Below are 16,125 nucleotides of genomic sequence, written 5' to 3' on the forward strand. Positions count from 1 at the left end.
CAGACCCTCGGGGCTTCCCTCTCCTGCACTCGGTCTCGGCAGCTCAGCCATTGGGGTCATCCTTGGGATCATCGTGTGTTTCCTGGGGACTTGGGGAGCTTGAGGGCAGCGTGAAGCTGGTCCTTCCTAGGGCTGGAGCATCTGGACCTCTTGCGGTGACACAGCAGAGAAATGTGGCATTTCCTCTTCCGAGGGGCCATCAGAGCCTCCCTGAGCTCCAGCCAGCTGCTTGCTCTGCTTCCGTCACCTTGCTTGCTCAGCCGAGGACAGACACAAGTCACTGAGCTCCCAGGTTGGGCAGAAAGGCTGTCTTCGCAAACACAACGTTAATTTTTGTTGCTGTGCCCCTGCCTTTATAAGGGAAGAAGCTGTTTTCCCTCCTGCTACCAAGGGGGTGAGCACCCTCACCCTTTAAGGGTATTTGGTAGATTGTTTTGACTAGTCTGCAAGTGGGATGCAGTTTATTCAGTGCAGAGATCTGGCTCTGGCACTTCTCAAGCAACAGCATCAAAGGCCCAGATCCTGCTCTATTTTTTATTCTCTCTCTCTTTTTTTTTTTTTTTTTTTTTTTCCTAGGCATGTAGCCCGCAGTGAAAATCTGGGGCGCTTAATGTGTCTTGAATAACGTGCCTTAAAGTATCACAACATAAAATGAGACCTAAGTTTCCTTTTGATTTGTGTCAATTCCTTCCACTCCTGGCTCTGTCTGTATGGGGACTTTTTTGGGTCTGTTTTCAAAAGTAAACTTAAGCCGCCAGCACTGTATTAATGTCAGCCTTTTCCTCTTCCCTGTGTAGAGATTTATTCCAATAGAAAAGACTTTGTTTTGCTTCTGTCAGTGGGTAGACCAAAAATGCATCCTTCACTGGAATAAGATGACTGCATAGGCCAGTTATGCTCTTCTTGTGTAACTGGCTGTTGATTGGGAGCAGAGGGGCCGACGACACGTTTATGGTTTAATATGATAAAGCAAAAAAACGTTTCAAAGGGAGGTGATGTTTTCAAGCCAGTCTCGCAGTTGGTCCCGCTTATCTCAAGCCCCGATCTGCAGGCCCTGCCTCAGCAGGTTGGGGTGTTGCAGCATTAGCTACCTCAAGGTTTTTCTCATCGCTTTGGGTGTTTAACTCTTAAAAGCGTGTATGATGCTTAGACCCTGCGGGCAGCTACCTGCACAGAGGGTGCACAGTTTGGGTGGCAGAGCTGCCCCTCCTGTGCCGCGCAGGCGGTGGTGTGGAGCCCCGTCCCCTGCCGGAGCCTCTCCAGCCGTGTGCTCTGGTTTCTCTCACCCGCCGGCAAGCAGCAATTGTGTGGATATTCGGCTGCTTTTTTTCTTTCTCTCCAACAAACATGTGTTTCCAATATCCCAGCCAGCCCGGTGGTTGGAGGCTGTTGTTGCTGAGCCCTGCGCTGATCCTCCCTCCCCATAGCCTGACAGCCTGGCTGGGGCCGGCGCTCGCCCCCGGCCGCGTCCGTGCCCCGTGTCAGCCACCCTCTGCCCCGTCCCCTCCCGCCACAGCATGGAGATAAGCTGAGGAATGGGTGAAGAGGGACAAACCCCACTGGGAGGGAGAAGCTGTTGGGAAATTTTGCTTCTCTGGGAGACTCGGAGGTGTTGGGTTTCCTTTCTGCTCTCTTGTGAAGCCCAGTTACATTTCTCATCATCACGGAGGAGCTTTGCGCAGTGCTGCCTGTGGTCCAGGGGCATGGATGGATGGCATGGATGGATGGCACGGCCATCTCTCCTGCTGGGTGGAGCTGCTGCAGCAGCACTGGTAGCAGAGGATCGTGCTCATTTTGGGGGACGAGGGCTCAGGAGGCACGTTTGTGCCTCCATCAAGGTGCGTGGTCCGTAGTCCCTTGCTGAAGGTATGGGAAGGGCATGGAGGTCCCAAGGGAAGGGCATGGAGGTCCTTGCTGCGGTGCCTCTGGCTTCTCTGGGAGGTGATGGGGAGCATGGCTGGTAAGGGCAGTGGCTTGTAGTGGTGCAGGGACCTGCACTAGGGGCATCAGCACCCAGCTGTGGAGGACCGTCCACATGGCACCATTCAAGTGCTCCCTGTGCCGCTTACCATCCTGGGATGCTTGGTGCCGTCTGTCCTGGGGCAGTGCTTGCACAAGTCTTGTTTGTGTTTCCTTCGGGCAGCTGCTGCCTTCACCATGTGACACATCCAAAGCAGCGGCGACTCGTGTCCGTCTGTCCCTCCTTGCTCTTGGGATAGGCATGGCACAGGACTCGGCATCCCTTCCCCAGCGCATGGACACCGTGGGCAGCCGGGGCTCAGACTGCCAGGTCACTGGGCGAGAGCTTGCTTTTTTCTTAAATAAAAAGCAGAAAGGGAAAAAACCCACAAACCCCGAGGCTAACCAAGTGCAGATTCAGAGGCTGGAGCAGAGGAGTGCTTGGCTCCATTTCAGTCTGGTCCTCCCATTTCGGGAGCTCAAGGGTTAATCAGCAGAGAAGTTTCTGTTGCTGTCTCTCTGTGCAGGGAGATGGGGGCAGCTTTGCAACCCATCTACTTTGCACACACCCTGTCCTTCTTGTAACACTCCTGTAAAACCATGTTTGCGAAGACTAAGTAACGTGCTGGCAGGAGCTTTTGGCTGCAGCCGCACAAGCCCGGCTCTTTGCCACCCAATAAATATCTCAGACCTTGACCCCTGTGCAGCTCGGCTTGGCTCGGCTCTGGAACGGGCCTCAATCATCGCCCCGGCCTCTCAGCCTCCTTGCTGCCCGTACCAGAGCTGTTGGCCGACAGACTGCTGCTTTCCCTCTAGCTGCCCCTCTCAGGTGCCCACCAGGACCCTCGAGCAGGCTGACGGGTCCCAGTGATGGGGCTGGGTGGCTGCTGGGTGCTCACTGGTGTTTGCTCAACGCACAGCTCAAATTCTTGCTGCTAGTTCGATCTGGGGCACAACCAAAAGGAAATAACTTTGCAGCTCGCCGAGAATTTGGATTCCTTCATGGCATTTCAAGGGAACCAGCAGGAATGAGCCTCTGCTTAGATCCTGTCTGTGCACGGTGGCTGTGGGCGATGCAGAAATAACGTGTGCCCAGCCACGGCAGTGTGTACCCAGCGGCACTGCCTTCCCCAGCCCCAAAGCAAGAGGGGACGGGGAGCAACCGGCACTGGCTGGGGTGGGCTGGAGCCTATCCTGCAGCTCCTGCTCCAGCCCATCCACACCCTTTAGAGCTCATCCACCCCCTCTCAGCACAGCCCGAAGTGTGTGTGCACCTAGTTGTAAGTTAATAATATCAGGGACCATTTAGGGAAGGGGAAGAAAACAGATTCTTTTTCTTCTTGAGCTCTATCCTGGTTTTCATGATATGCTTGGAGCAGATTGCATGCACCTGAAATGAAATAACATGCTTTCTCGTGCTGTTTTGTGTATTTGTGTATATAAGGGTTTCACTGCTCATCCTTGCCAGGTGCTGGCATTGATGTTTTGTGCAGGTGAACTGAATTCGGATACCTGGCAGAGGCCAGCACTGCTGTGCCTGTGGCTTGTCATGCGATAGTGGTATTTAAACACCAGAACTGGTCCCTGCAGACACCAGCAGAAGTCTCTGCTGCCTTGGGCTGTACCGTGCAGCAGGAGGTTAAGAGGAATTAGGTCTGTGCTTGCCCCACTGTGACCTTGGCCCTGTCTGCCTGGGTCTGTACAGGGCTATTAGTGCAAATCAAGGTCTTTGCACTTGTGATCACCTTAAGGCGGTTACTCTCCTTTGGTGCCTTCAGGTGAACGTGATGTCTAGCAACAGGTCTGGTTCTTAGTGAAAAGAATCACTTTCTTTTGAATACTTAATGGTTTTTTTGGGCTACCCAGCAGGAATTGGTGGGATATCTAGAAATATTGCAAAATAACCTGAAAATACACAGTTTGCACTTCTGGGGAGTCCCTTGGTTCCCCTCCTGTCTCCAGGATGGTGCAGAGAGCTGCCCATGGGAGATGACCTCCATGGATCATGCACTTGCAGAAGCCCATCAGAGCAGAAAGTCGTGTCAAAGGTGCCTTGGGCTCTTCTGGCTTTGGGTGCAAACTGGTGTGGGACATGGTCACTGTGCCTGTGTGGGTGCTGGTGGACACTGCAGGGCTGTGGGCTGGCTCTGGCTCTGCCCTGCTCTCAGGCTAACTGCCAGCATCCTCCAGGTACTGGTGAGGGCTGGGTAACGGGCTCTTACGTGTCAGGCGAGCTGAAACTAAAATGTCTGGCTGATTGTGAATTCATCTGCGTTGGCTACAGATGTGTCTTGGTCTTTGCTCTAAAAGAAAAGCTGATGAAAGAGGCAGGAACACAGGCTCGGTAGGGAAGAGGCTTTTAGAGGGAAAAAATTGTTTGAAAAATAGCGAAGAGAGAGGAGGGGAGAGAAGTCTGCTGGGAAAGGAGCATAACTGCATTACTTCCTTGGAGGTCTGGGAAATACATTATGCAGAGCTCCAAACAATGTTTGCCAGCAGCAAGTCTGCTTAGATGTGTCCATGGGGGTTTCCTTGTGTTTTTTCTTTTTTTTTTCTTCTTCTTTTTTTTTCTTTTATTTTTTCTTTTAATAGCTGGACTCTTTCTTCCCTGGGGCCCAGGGTGATCTGCGACTCCCAAGTTTGTGTTAGGAACTCATTTGTCCGCACACTAATGATGTGCTCTGAGCTATGTGTGCCATTAGCGTGCAGGGAGACGGTCCTCCTGGCACGGTCCAGCCTGATCCCTGGGAGGAGAGTGGGTTTGAGCAGGGAAGGGCTCAACTGGGACAGCACTGCTGGCTGTGCTGGAGCAGCCTGGAGCTGCCACTTTTGGGTCCGCTGGAGGTGAGTGGGTCTCTCCAGGGCTGGACACCCCACCTGGGTCTGGAGCTGGGCAGGGGTGGCCTGGTGGGGTGGGGATGCTGCTTGGTGACTGCTGAGGAGCAGGATCAGCCCCTTGCCCTTTGCATTCCTGTGACTCTGGCTGGGTTTGCAGGAGCTGTGCTGGGTCTGTGGGGGTCTCTGAGCCCTTTGTGGGGCCCAACAAGACCATGGTGGGGTTTGGCTTGAGCATGTTGGCAGTTGGTGCTTTTGGCCATGTTCTCTGCGAGTGCTCTGTTCTGCTCCATGTTTCCCTGTGCAGGGCTCCTGCTGAGTGCCTGCTTGCACCTCGGCATTTTAAGTCGCTGTCCCATTTATTTTGGTCTCTTCCCTGTTGCCATGGGCCTCTGGTTTGTGGCACAGGGCTGGTCTGCCCCTGGGGAAGCTTCATTCTTGGCCCTAACTCTGCCACTGAAGCCTACAGCTCCTCTGAAAGATGACTTCATCTCTGTCCCAGTTCCACCAAAGATGTGTTGGGTCATGTCCTGCTGCCACGTGTCACCACTGGAGGTCATGGGGATGTACGAGCGGCAGAGGTGTCCCTTTGCTTCTGGGGCTCTGGTGCTGACTTGCCTGCTCCTTCCTTGTGTGCTTTCAGCAAGGGCTGGTTTCAGACAGGGTCCTTAATGCATGAGCGCTCTGAAGGTGTTCCTGTACCCTGGCTTCCCCTGGGACCTCCAGATTTCCTTTTTTCAAAGCAACATCTGCTCAACTGTCCCACGTGGGCATCTGTCCCCATCGCCACCAGAGACACCGAGGGGGACCTGCAGCAAGTGGAGGTGTCCCAGGGAGGGCTTTCCTCTGGTTGGCTTGGGAACCCCAGCAGTAAAAACACCTTCAGGGAGGACTGAGGAGCGAGGCAGGGTCCTGGCCAGGCGCCCTCACAGCTGTCTGCAGCTGGACCACAGCCCTCGGATGCGGAGGAGCATGGCACTGGAGGTCACATCCGTGCTGTCAGCAGGAGCGTTTAGCAGGGAGGGATTTCCTGAGAGGCTGATCACTGGGGTTATGCAGTCTTTGCAGCTTTCCTCTGCTGAGACTTTCGTTGCAGAGATTTTCTGATGTTTTTGCCCTCTGGAACAAGCAGCATCTCTTCTGTGCTCTGTGAGCCCCTGGAGAATTAGCAGACCTTTTTTTAATCCCAGCTGATGGATGTGAGATACAATCCTGGCTTGTGCACAGCGATGGGCTCGTGCTCAGCGCAGGAGGGAGCGTGAGCAGGAATAGTCACCTGTGGCTGTTTCCACATCGTGCTATCCCTGGAAGGTGGGTGATGGTGGCTGACAGTTTGGATAGGGCTGGGGGAAGTTTTGCACCGTGGTCTGTCCCCAGCTTAATTTGAACGTCGCGGACAGGCTGGCCCTATGGCCAGCATCGCCCCTGCTCTCATCCCGGCTTTGCCAAGGACACGGGGAGCTCTGGGCAGGGTCCCCGCAGTCCCCTGTGGCGGAGCATCTATGCAGAGATAAAAGCCCTCTCCCACTTCACAGGGCTTTGCGAAGGTCCACGGGGTGCTTTGAAAGGGAAATGTTTTAAGCGTTTGTCTGCAAACCACCTCTGAGACTGACACGTGCTGTCGTGCTTTTAAGAAAATGTCTTTATTTGTCCTGTCTGAAAGGAGGCGATTCCTCCTCTTGTATCTCGTCCTTGAATGCCGCCTCTCTGCCAGGGGGCTGCGGCAGCCCCCACCTCGCTAGTGGTGCGCGAATCCCCTTTTTCTGCTACATTTTTCAGGCTCCGACCGCTAGACATCGAGTTCATGAAACGCCTGAGCAAAGTGGTCAACATCGTCCCCGTGATTGCAAAAGCCGACACGTTAACGCTGGAGGAGAGGGACTACTTCAAACAAAGGGTAAGGGGCTGGCGGCTCTTATCCAGGCTCCCACCTCCTGTCCCCCATCCCCTCAGCCCCCTTCCCCTCCCCCGGCAGGGCTGGGGAGGTGAGTGCCTGGCCGGGAGCCCAGCGCATTCCTCCGGCTGCAGCCCTGAGCGATCCCACGTGGCCAGAGGAACAGCCTGCGCTCCAAGCAGTTCCTTGTGTTTCTCTTGGATCTTTGTCAGTGCAGGATAAGTTTCAAGCTCTGAGTCTCCAGACCTGTTTCTCCTGCCTCCTTTGTTGTTATTTTCAGGCTGGTTGCTGTTGTTTTGGGAGGCAGCGGGTGCCGCACACAGAGGCGGGAAAACCCTTTCTGTGCAGCATCGTGCACTGATGCAGGAACCAGGCAAAAAAAAAAAAAAGTGTGGATTTTCTGAGCTCAGCTGGGCAAGATTTATGGCAGAAGCAAGGCATGAAATTCCCTTGATCGCCTTGGTCAGGAGTGGGAGGTGGGGAGCCGAGGAGGGGCTGTGTGAATCCACAGCATGGCATGGGCTTTTCTCCCTGCACGCCTGGTGCTGCCAAGAGGTGGAGATGCCCCACTTTGGGGTTCGGTAAGGGGCTCTAAATCACTTTGTGCAGCTGATGGATGTGGCTGGAGGCGTGATGGTCTCTGTTCCCTGCAGAAGCAAGCAAGCCACCAAGCTGGTTGTCTGTGTGTCTGAACTGCAGGGAAGTGAAATGAAGGGAAAGGGGGTTGTGCCAAAAGGGCAGTTTTAGGGGCCACCTCCACTGGTTATGGAGAGGATGGCCTGTTGTCCAGGGGTTGTTTGATGCTCTCATGCAGAAGAGAATGAGCCACCCCTTCCCACACCAGTGTCAGCCTGGTTCTTGACGAGCAGCATCAGGCACTGAAATATCCAGTCTGGTCTGCGGGGCTGAATCCAAACTCTGCAAGCAGTTCCCTTAGCAGTGAGAGAGGTAATCCGGGCTGGGCTTGGTTGGTGTGTCAGTCTGTTTGCACCGAGATCTGCAAGGATCTAGTGCAAGAGGATGGCAGGGTGAGTCCACAGTGCCCCATCTGCGCTCTGCAGTGGCTTTTGCAGGCTGCTGGCTCCATTCAGAGGCTACAAGTGCACGTATCTGTGTGTCTGCGGGTGGCTGGCTGGCTGTTTGGGACCTAAAACATCACCTGGGCAATCTCAGCTGTGCATACCATCCTTGTGTAATGAAAGACCATGGGGAGACCACCTGGCTTGCCTGCTCTGCATGGGCTTGGCACAGGATGAGCTCACCTTATCACTAATTACATTCCTGATTGTAACCAGACCCCCAAAATCCTTCCAGATGGAGAGCACGTAGCCACGTGGCCCTTCTGCTAGGGGCTCACCCTCCTTGTGCTCACAGCTCTAGATCCACTGGTGCAAATGAGGGCAGGGAATTGGTCCAGGTGGGCACACGCTGGGACCTTTTGCCTTTGCTCCAGCATGCCTGTGTGTGTGCTTGCAGAAAGCAGAACCCTGTCTGCACCTGGGGGTGTCGCTGGTTCAGAGAGATGATAAGGGTTTGGGTTTGGATTGGGGTGGGCAAGTGACGGTGAAGCACCAGCCTGGCCGCAGGCTACGTACCTTGATGTCGGCGCTGCACTGAGTTAGTGGAATGGGCTCCCATGCCCTGTGGAGTTGGCTTTGTTGGGTTGTTCCCCTAAAAATATCTTGTGGGTTTGGCTGGGGGGTTTCTCTGAGCTGGATCCACTTCCTTTGCCAGCCTGCAACACTGCAACATATATATGCATGCAACGGAGGAATATATTGCCATAGGAAGTGATGGGAGCGGGTGCACAGGCTGGGTTTGGATTTGCAGCTTTGTTGGAGAAGGCTGATCCTCCTGCGCCTTGAGAGCGGAGCCTCCACCCAGGAGTCAGATGTCAGTGTCTCTTTGCCTTGCACGAAGGCAGTGTCCTTAGAGGCCAGTCTTCCAAGCTGTCCCTGTCCCTGTCCCCTTGGATCAAGCGCTGCTGTGACTCCTTTTCCAAGGACCGTATGCAAACATCAGAAAGCAACTTCCTAACTTCGGGTTGCGTGCCTGGCAGCTACGTTCTCCATCGCTTGATGCAGCTTGTATTGTCTTACTGTCTTTTGCAATCCCAAAGCAATGCCCAGCTCATATAACTGCATCTCACTCTCAGCCTGAACCGTGTCTTGGGCAGCAGGTTCTTGCAGATTCCAGGGCAAGCGCTTGGTAGGTGTGTAGTGGTTAAACACAGGTCTCTTGCTCAGGTGGGCAGGGTTGAGGATGGAGAGGGAAGATGCCGCTGCCAGGCATTGCCGTGACCTGTGGGCATTGCTCACGAGAGGCTCTTGGGTCAGCTGGGAGCAGCCGCGGTGATGGGTGTGCAGCTCCTCTCCGTCTCCCTCACATGTCCCTCTGCTCTTCCCTCCTAGATAATGGCTGATCTTCTCGCCAATGGGATCGACGTGTATCCTCAGAAGGAGTTTGATGAAGACTCTGAAGATCGGCTAGTGAATGAGAAATTCAGGGTTAGTGGGGGGGGGCGGGTTGGGTGGGTCCTGCAGCTCCAGGGGCTGGTGATGTGCTGGAGGTGTCTCTTGCAGAGGGCCTCTATTTTCCTTCCAAACTGCTGTGCCTCTGTCCACGGGGTCTGCCCAGGACCAAGGGTCCCGCCAGAGCTCAGAGCAGGGACAGAGGGTGAGGAAGGCACCTGGGTCAGGTGTCCTCTCCTGTCCACGTAGCTGCTGCTTCCAGCACCATTCCTCAAAGGTGCTGTCGGTGAGCAGGGAGGTCCCATGGCCCCCGGCCCTGCCCCAGGCACAGGGGTGCAGCCTTCCTGGCGCTGGCGGGGAGTTTGCCCAGGAGCTGCCCTGCTTTCGTGAGTGTCCGTTCCTTGCTACAGTAAGTAGCTAACATTTTTATTTTTTTTTGACTCATTAAAGTTGATTGGACAAATTCAAGGAAGCAACAAGTCTTCTAGGGACTGTTAAGTACAAAGACACCACCTTGGATTGGGAAATGATGGAGCCACAGGGTGCCAGGTGCTGGGGGCGATTCCCAGGGAAGCATTATACCTTTGTCCTGCCTGTACGCTGGTGCCTGCCCATGAGGTGCTGGGCTGGACTGGTTTTGGACTGGACACGGGTGCAAGATGCTGCTGCCCAGGTCCTGGGCTGCCTGTGGTCCCTGGCAGGCAGCGCTGCTCAGGAGCATCAGGGACAGACCAGCTCATCCTATGAAACTCTCTCCTGAAAACAGCTTGATGTAGGAGTTTGCTCACCAGCTTGGTTTCCTGCCTGGTTTTCAGGAGGAAAACTTACCCCTGTTTTTCCGTTTCCTCAGGAAATGATCCCGTTTGCAGTGGTGGGCAGTGACCAGGAATACCAGGTTAATGGAAGAAGAATCCTTGGAAGGAAGACCAAGTGGGGCACCATTGAAGGTACCTTGTCCTTGTTTTCCTACCTCCTGAGCCCATCTCCCTGCCCTGACAGAATGTGGTGAGGTCTAGAACCAGCAGTAGTTGTGGTGTATATAGAGCTTCCCTGCCCCTCCAAAGAAAATAACTTCCCCAGTGTTTGAGGACTGGAAATACTTTGGCCAATGCTCCTGCGCCAGGTTTCTGTCCCTTTGTGTGGCTCAGGGGGCTGCTGAGTGCTGGAGGGGACACTTCGGGGTGGCTGGTGGCTGGCTTCTGCTTGTCACACTGATAGCTGGAGCTGGATTTCAGGTCACACAAGTGACATCTTTGTGTCTCAAGCCCAGATTAGGCCTTGCCTTTCCCTGGCATCCGTACCCTCCACCACGCATTCGGTTGCTGCCCTTGTGGGATCTCTTCCCAGTTCCATTTTTATCCCATCAGCATCTTCATTTTTTTTTCTCCCCCATTTTAAATCATGGTTTAAAGGCTAGATGAAAGCTCCTGGCTCCAGCAGATCTACACATTTCCCTGTCCCTGGTTTCTGGCAGCCATCTGGCACATCTCCAGTGCCACCCCTCTTATTTTCCTCCCTTTCATTTCATAGGTTTCTCTCATTTATGAGTCCTTTTAATAGGAATCCTGTGTTGAGGGAATGGCTTAACAAAGATGCCAGGAAAATCAATGTATTTTAAAGCTCTGCTGCCCTCTTGTGCTCTGTCCCTGGAAACTTGAATTTGATGGGATTCATTAAAGCACTCGCCTTCGGTATGTAGGATCTGCCTTCAGCAGGGAGAGCCCAGGACCCAGCTATGGCCATGGGCAGCCTTTGCAGAGCAGCGCTGTTTGTTGTCTTGCCATTCCTGCATGATGTACTAGCCTTTTTAAGTATAAAAAAAACATAATCAAGAAAGGGAGTTGATCCTCTTAAGTTCAAATGCCTGGTAAACTGCAAGCTATCAGACTAAGCATGGTGGAACAACACCCCTTGATTTTTCCCTCTTGCAAACACTCTTCCTTGCTCCGAGCCCTGCTGGGACAGCAGTATCCTCGGTCAGCAAGGGATCGCGCCTTTCCATGGCGCCGGCAGCCCAGGCAGCCGGCACCAGCATGCCTGGGATACCGCCAGTTGCTCCTGGCAGAGCTGCAGATGAAGCAGTGCTGGATGCCTGGCACTTGCTGCAGAGCCCACGCTGTCCCTTTCCCTGCCTCGCTGGGGGCCCATTTAAAGCTTGTGTTGGTCCGAAGCGGGGTTGCGCTGGGGGATGCTCCCGGGAGCTCCCTTGTTTGGCAGGACATGGTTGGAAGGGACTGGGAGTGCTCAGCTGGACCCCAGCTGGTGGTGCTGAGCTGGGGCAGGTACCTGGGTACCAGCTTTACAGCAGTGAAGAGGAGTCTCGAGTCCTGCACCCTGTAGCCCCTGGGGTAAGTCCCCGTCTTGGCCCCTGCACACTGGTGGAGCCCCGTAGGGTCCTTCTTGCCCCGAGTGGTTGCCAACTCATGACATGGGTGTGTGTTGATGGGTTTCTCTCTCTTCCTACCAGTGGAGAACACGACACACTGTGAGTTCGCCTATCTGCGGGACCTCCTCATCAGGTCAGTAGGACTGTGCCCTGTCCCTGTAGCCTTCAGTCACCAGGTGGCATCCAAAGAAAGGGGAGAGCCCAGGCCAGCTTGAAGCAGCTGCTTTGCTCTGCTTCTCTGGCCATCCCTCCCTCCCTCCCTCCCCTCCCAGCCTGCTGCAGCCCCTCTGTGAGGGGTGGCCCCACGCAGTGGGACATGGCTTCAGGTGGCTTTTCTCAGCTACGGTGCTGAGTTAAGGGAGCAGAGGAGCAGTGGGTGGGTCAGGACAGGCTCCAAGATTGCTGGCAGTGTGCAGCGTGGCTCCAGCTCGCCTGCAAGCAGCTGGGAAGTCTTTTGGCCTTAGGGATCCCTCACCAGCCGCAGGTCCTACCCCCAGTCTGGAGACATCACCCGCCTGCATCCCAGAATTGTGCTGTTGGGGGGTCTGGGTGATCCCTGGTCCCTCTCGGAAGAGGCATCCCTGCCACAGAGGAATGGGAGGCCGTGCCCCTTGGCTTGCTGGAGAGGGCATTGGGCTCTTCCCGAGTTACGGCTGCCAGGTGAGCTCCGCGTGCTGGAGCTGTTGCTGGCAGATACTTGCAGGACCAGGGTCTTCCCAGGTGGGTGTTACACAGCCAGGGCTGCAGCGTAGCCAAGCACAGGCTCTTGGTGCCAGTGAAGGCTTCTGGTCTTGGCTGCCCATGACTGCCTTGGCTTCCCTCTTGTGCCCTAAAGACACCGGTAGCCGGTGAAGCAGGAGGGGAGATTTGGGCTGGAGGGGGTGTCTGGAAGCAGCGGTTGGGGGGTGCCAGGGTCGGGGTGGCGAAGGCTGGGCTGGCAAACCTGTGCCCACTGAGGTGTGATCGCCACCGTCTCCCTTTCCCGCAGGACACACATGCAGAACATCAAGGATATTACCAGCAACATCCACTTCGAAGCCTACAGGGTCAAGAGGCTGAACGAGGGCCAGAGCTCGCTCTCCAATGGCGTGACCGACAAAGAGCTCGTGGCCAACGAAATGTAACCGTCTCGCTCCATAGCCAGGACCTTGCTCACTCACGCTCGCTATTTCTCCCCTCTTCCCCCTTTATTTTTATATAAATCCTCTGCCACTGTTCCTCTTCCCTGCCCCCCCAAACCCCCTGCCAATGTTAACTGACCAAATAACCAGACGCCGCCTCTGTCGTGCGGAGTGGGGCGACCGCCCCCCCCCCCCCCCCCCCTGCTTTGTGGCATGAGTTTTGTTCTCAGCCCCTGGTCCAGCATCCCTGGGCCGGGGACCATCCCCCCCCCGCGGGGGTCGGGCTCTCGCTGGCCCAACAGCCGAGCTGGGGGGGCAGAGCCGTGGGGCTGGCAGGGTTGGGGTGCCCCCGGGAGCCCTCCCTGCCCCTCCGTGCAGAGGCTCTTCTCCGTCCGTTGGAGGCAGGGGTTTCTCCAGGCGAATGTAGCCTTCGGAAGCAAGGTACGGTGGTGTGAAGAGAGCAAGACTGTGCCATTGTTGTCTCCTGCCACCTCCTCAGAGCCCTCCACAGCCCTCCGGGACCCACCAGCCCCCAACCCAACCCCCCTACCCTACCTACATGCAATAAACTGGGAGTGTTTAGGTGTCACCTCGCTTGTCACCGACCCCCGGCCAGGCAGAGCGACCTGCTTTGGGAGAAGTGCCTTTTCAGACTGTTACCTTGCAATAGCGTGGGAGAGGAGAGGGAGGGCTTGCCTTGTCTGTCTTTGCAGCCTGCAAAAGGCCTGCAACGCTTTGTAGAGACTCCTTTTCCCTCTCCCTTGGATCATAGATATGGCCAGTGTCCTGGGAACACTTGTGTATTTATTTTTCGTTCAGTTGGGTGGTTTATTTTCTGCTGAAGGCTGGGAGTATGTTTGGCCAAAGGGGGCTGGGAGTGGAACACCTCTGCAAAGTGGTGGTGGGAGGTGGAGGGTTGTCCTGTCTGACCCTTGTGATTCTGGGGATTTTCCCTATGTCAGAGGAGGCTGTTGGGTATTTTTTAGGGTTTTTTTTTTATTTTTTGGATCCCCTGTGTGACATGTACAGGTAACATGCTCCTCTGTTTTGGTAGCCCTTGTGCCAGGGGACTCTGCATGGGCGGACCGAGCCCTGCAGCCATGGGGAGGGCTGGGGCAGCATTTGTGGGTGCTGTGCCCCATGCCCCCCCGTGCTTTGCCCCTTCATGCCTCCTCTTTCAGTGAGTCTCCAGTAAATAAGACCCTGCAAGGGGGTCGGTTAAGTAACGCTGTGACACAGGAGAGGGTGGTCCTGGAGCAGAGTGCTGCAGTCCTGCCCCCAGCCCTGGCTCCGCTTCCTTTCTGTTGCCTGCTCCATCAGTCTGTTTCTTCTCTAAGGAATAAAACTTCCTGCAAATCACGCCCCCCCCCCCTTTTTTTTTTTTTTGGGTGGGGTGAGGGTGGACAGCGTACTAAAATGGCAGCATGTCCCATCCTCTAGCACTGGAAGGTGCCTGCGGAGCCCACCCAAGGGTCTCCATGGGTGGCAGCCACCTTCTTTAGCACAGGTGACCAGGAGGAGGGAGGGAGTTGCTGTCACCTTGGTGGGGATGCCCAGATGAGGTTGCTCAGCGAAGGGTTTGCAGGGGCTCCCCACACATGTCTGCCCCCCTCCCCCGGCATCCAAAGGGGTGCCTGCAGGGGATGCGTCGCAAGGAGAGTCCGCTCTCCTTAACTCATGTTCCCCCCTGCAACAGCACAAGGGAGCTGTGGGGAAGAACAACTACCTACTTGCTGACTTGCTATGTTTTAGCAAAAACAAAACCAAAAAGAGGTGTGTTAACTGAGAAATATATATTTCAAGCGCTAAAAGAGACTATGAAAGGGGGGAGAAAATCTCGTGTGAGGCACTTCTGCAAATGTCATCGTAAACTTTCTTTTTTCCCTCTAGTTGACATCTCAAGCTGGGCCAAGCAAGACATGCCGCTTTCTCCTTTGTAACCTGACTTTTTTTGGGGGGGAAAGAAAAAGAAAATAATACAATAAAAAAAGCCTTCATCCAGATCCATTAAAATGGCCTTTTGGGGGTTATAAGCATTATGACAAATTTAGTCCATTTTTGTATAAATAATAGTGTTTAATATGTATTTCCCAAAATAAATGTTTCGAATGCAAATAGAAGGAGACTTGTTTGGAAATGTCTGTTGCCAGCTGTGGTGTGATCGTTGCTGCATGGACCCAGCGGGGCTGGGGGTGACGGGAGGCTCCAGCTGCAGAGCTGCTGTGCTCTGCTCTCTCTGAGGGGTGTATTTGTTCCTAACCCCCTTGACTCTTCCTACCTCAGATATCTGCCCTAGGTACTCTGCAAAATGCTGAACTGCTGGTGCTCAGTGCCCTGGTGACCAAGCCAGCGTGGCCTCTGTGTCCTTGCCAATCCCGAGGGAGGCAGGTGGGTCACCTCCCTTTGCTTTCCTGGTGGTGCTGTTTCCACTGCAGCTGCTGGTGCTGTTACTAAGTGGGTTTCACTTAGTAGTAGCTCAAGGTAGCCCAAGGGCAAGCGGCAGCTTGGCTTTCACGGTGGGGCTTTGGCTCCGCGGGCAGATGGTCTTCAAAACCTTTCACAACTGCAGGGTTGGCCTTGTGATGCCCTTGGAAGTAGTTTTCACTTTGAGGACTCGCCTCCCTGAAAACCACGTTTCTCCCTGGTGTTGCGTGTTTCTCTGGTGTTTTACTCTGTGTCTCACGTGGCGATTGTATTTCACCCCCCTAAGTCAGTTGAACTCAAGAGCTCCCTGGACATGGCCTTGGGCAACCAGCTGTAGGTGACCCTGCTTGAGCAGGGGCTGGACCAGATGACCCCCAGAGGTCCCTTCCAACCTCAGCCCCTCTGGGATTCTCTGAGTCTGGAGCTGTATGAAAACAAAACTGATGGGACAGCAGTGTTGGGTTGGGTTCCTGTGGGTGTCTGTAGAGTACAGGACAGGCTTGTGTACATTTTTCTTCCAGTTTTCTCCTGGCACCTGGGTTTCAGAGCAGTGAATCAGCGCATCTTGTGTGGCATCCAGTGAGGTGTGAAGTAAAGTTTGTTGATGGGCCCCTCCTTTGCCCCAGTGCTAAACCCATCCCTAGCAATAACTTTTTTTTTTTTTTTTTGGTGCTGTACTGCTGTTTTTTGGTTGCTTTAGCTCAGACACTCCTCACCCCCACAGCTCCTCTCTACCAAATGAGTCCTTTGGGGAGAAGCAGCGAGATCAAGGTGTTCTCACTATTGTAACCTAGAGCAAAAGCTCTTAGAGGGGGAAAAAAAATCAACATGTAGTTGTAGTAATTACAAACATGGACCATGATCTGTAGTTTTGGACAAATCTGCAGCAGCTTCTTGTTTCTTGGTGGTTTTTCTTGCAGTGGTGTCTGGGTTCTTGGCAGCTTTCCTCAATGCCAGCATCTGACCGTGCCTATGGAGGAAGATGGGGCAGAGGATGCTCTGGGGCTCTCCAGGCAGATGCTCTCCTGGTGACAG

General features: G+C 54.5%; 1 protein-coding gene across 6 annotated transcripts in view; it reads left to right on the forward strand.

Annotated features, from left to right (window-relative positions):
- SEPTIN9 (septin 9) overlaps window positions 1-14,786 on the forward strand; it is a 144,318-nt gene extending 129,532 nt beyond the window's left edge. For 5 of the 6 annotated variants that reach the window (XM_056360986.1, XM_056361004.1, XM_056360995.1 and 2 more), the window contains 5 exons: window positions 6,574-6,691; window positions 9,100-9,195; window positions 10,010-10,106; window positions 11,627-11,678; window positions 12,534-14,786. In XM_056360986.1, the coding sequence (XP_056216961.1) occupies window positions 6,574-6,691; window positions 9,100-9,195; window positions 10,010-10,106; window positions 11,627-11,678; window positions 12,534-12,669 (499 nt within the window). In that variant the 3' untranslated portion in view covers window positions 12,670-14,786. The remainder of the gene's footprint in view (window positions 1-6,573; window positions 6,692-9,099; window positions 9,196-10,009; window positions 10,107-11,626; window positions 11,679-12,533) is intronic. The other variant, XM_056360979.1, reaches the window with a different exon arrangement.
- Window positions 14,787-16,125: the final 1,339 nt, after the last annotated feature.

The sequence above is a fragment of the Falco biarmicus genome, chromosome 1 (genome assembly GCF_023638135.1).
Source record: "Falco biarmicus isolate bFalBia1 chromosome 1, bFalBia1.pri, whole genome shotgun sequence".
Classification (NCBI taxonomy): domain Eukaryota; kingdom Metazoa; phylum Chordata; class Aves; order Falconiformes; family Falconidae; genus Falco; species Falco biarmicus.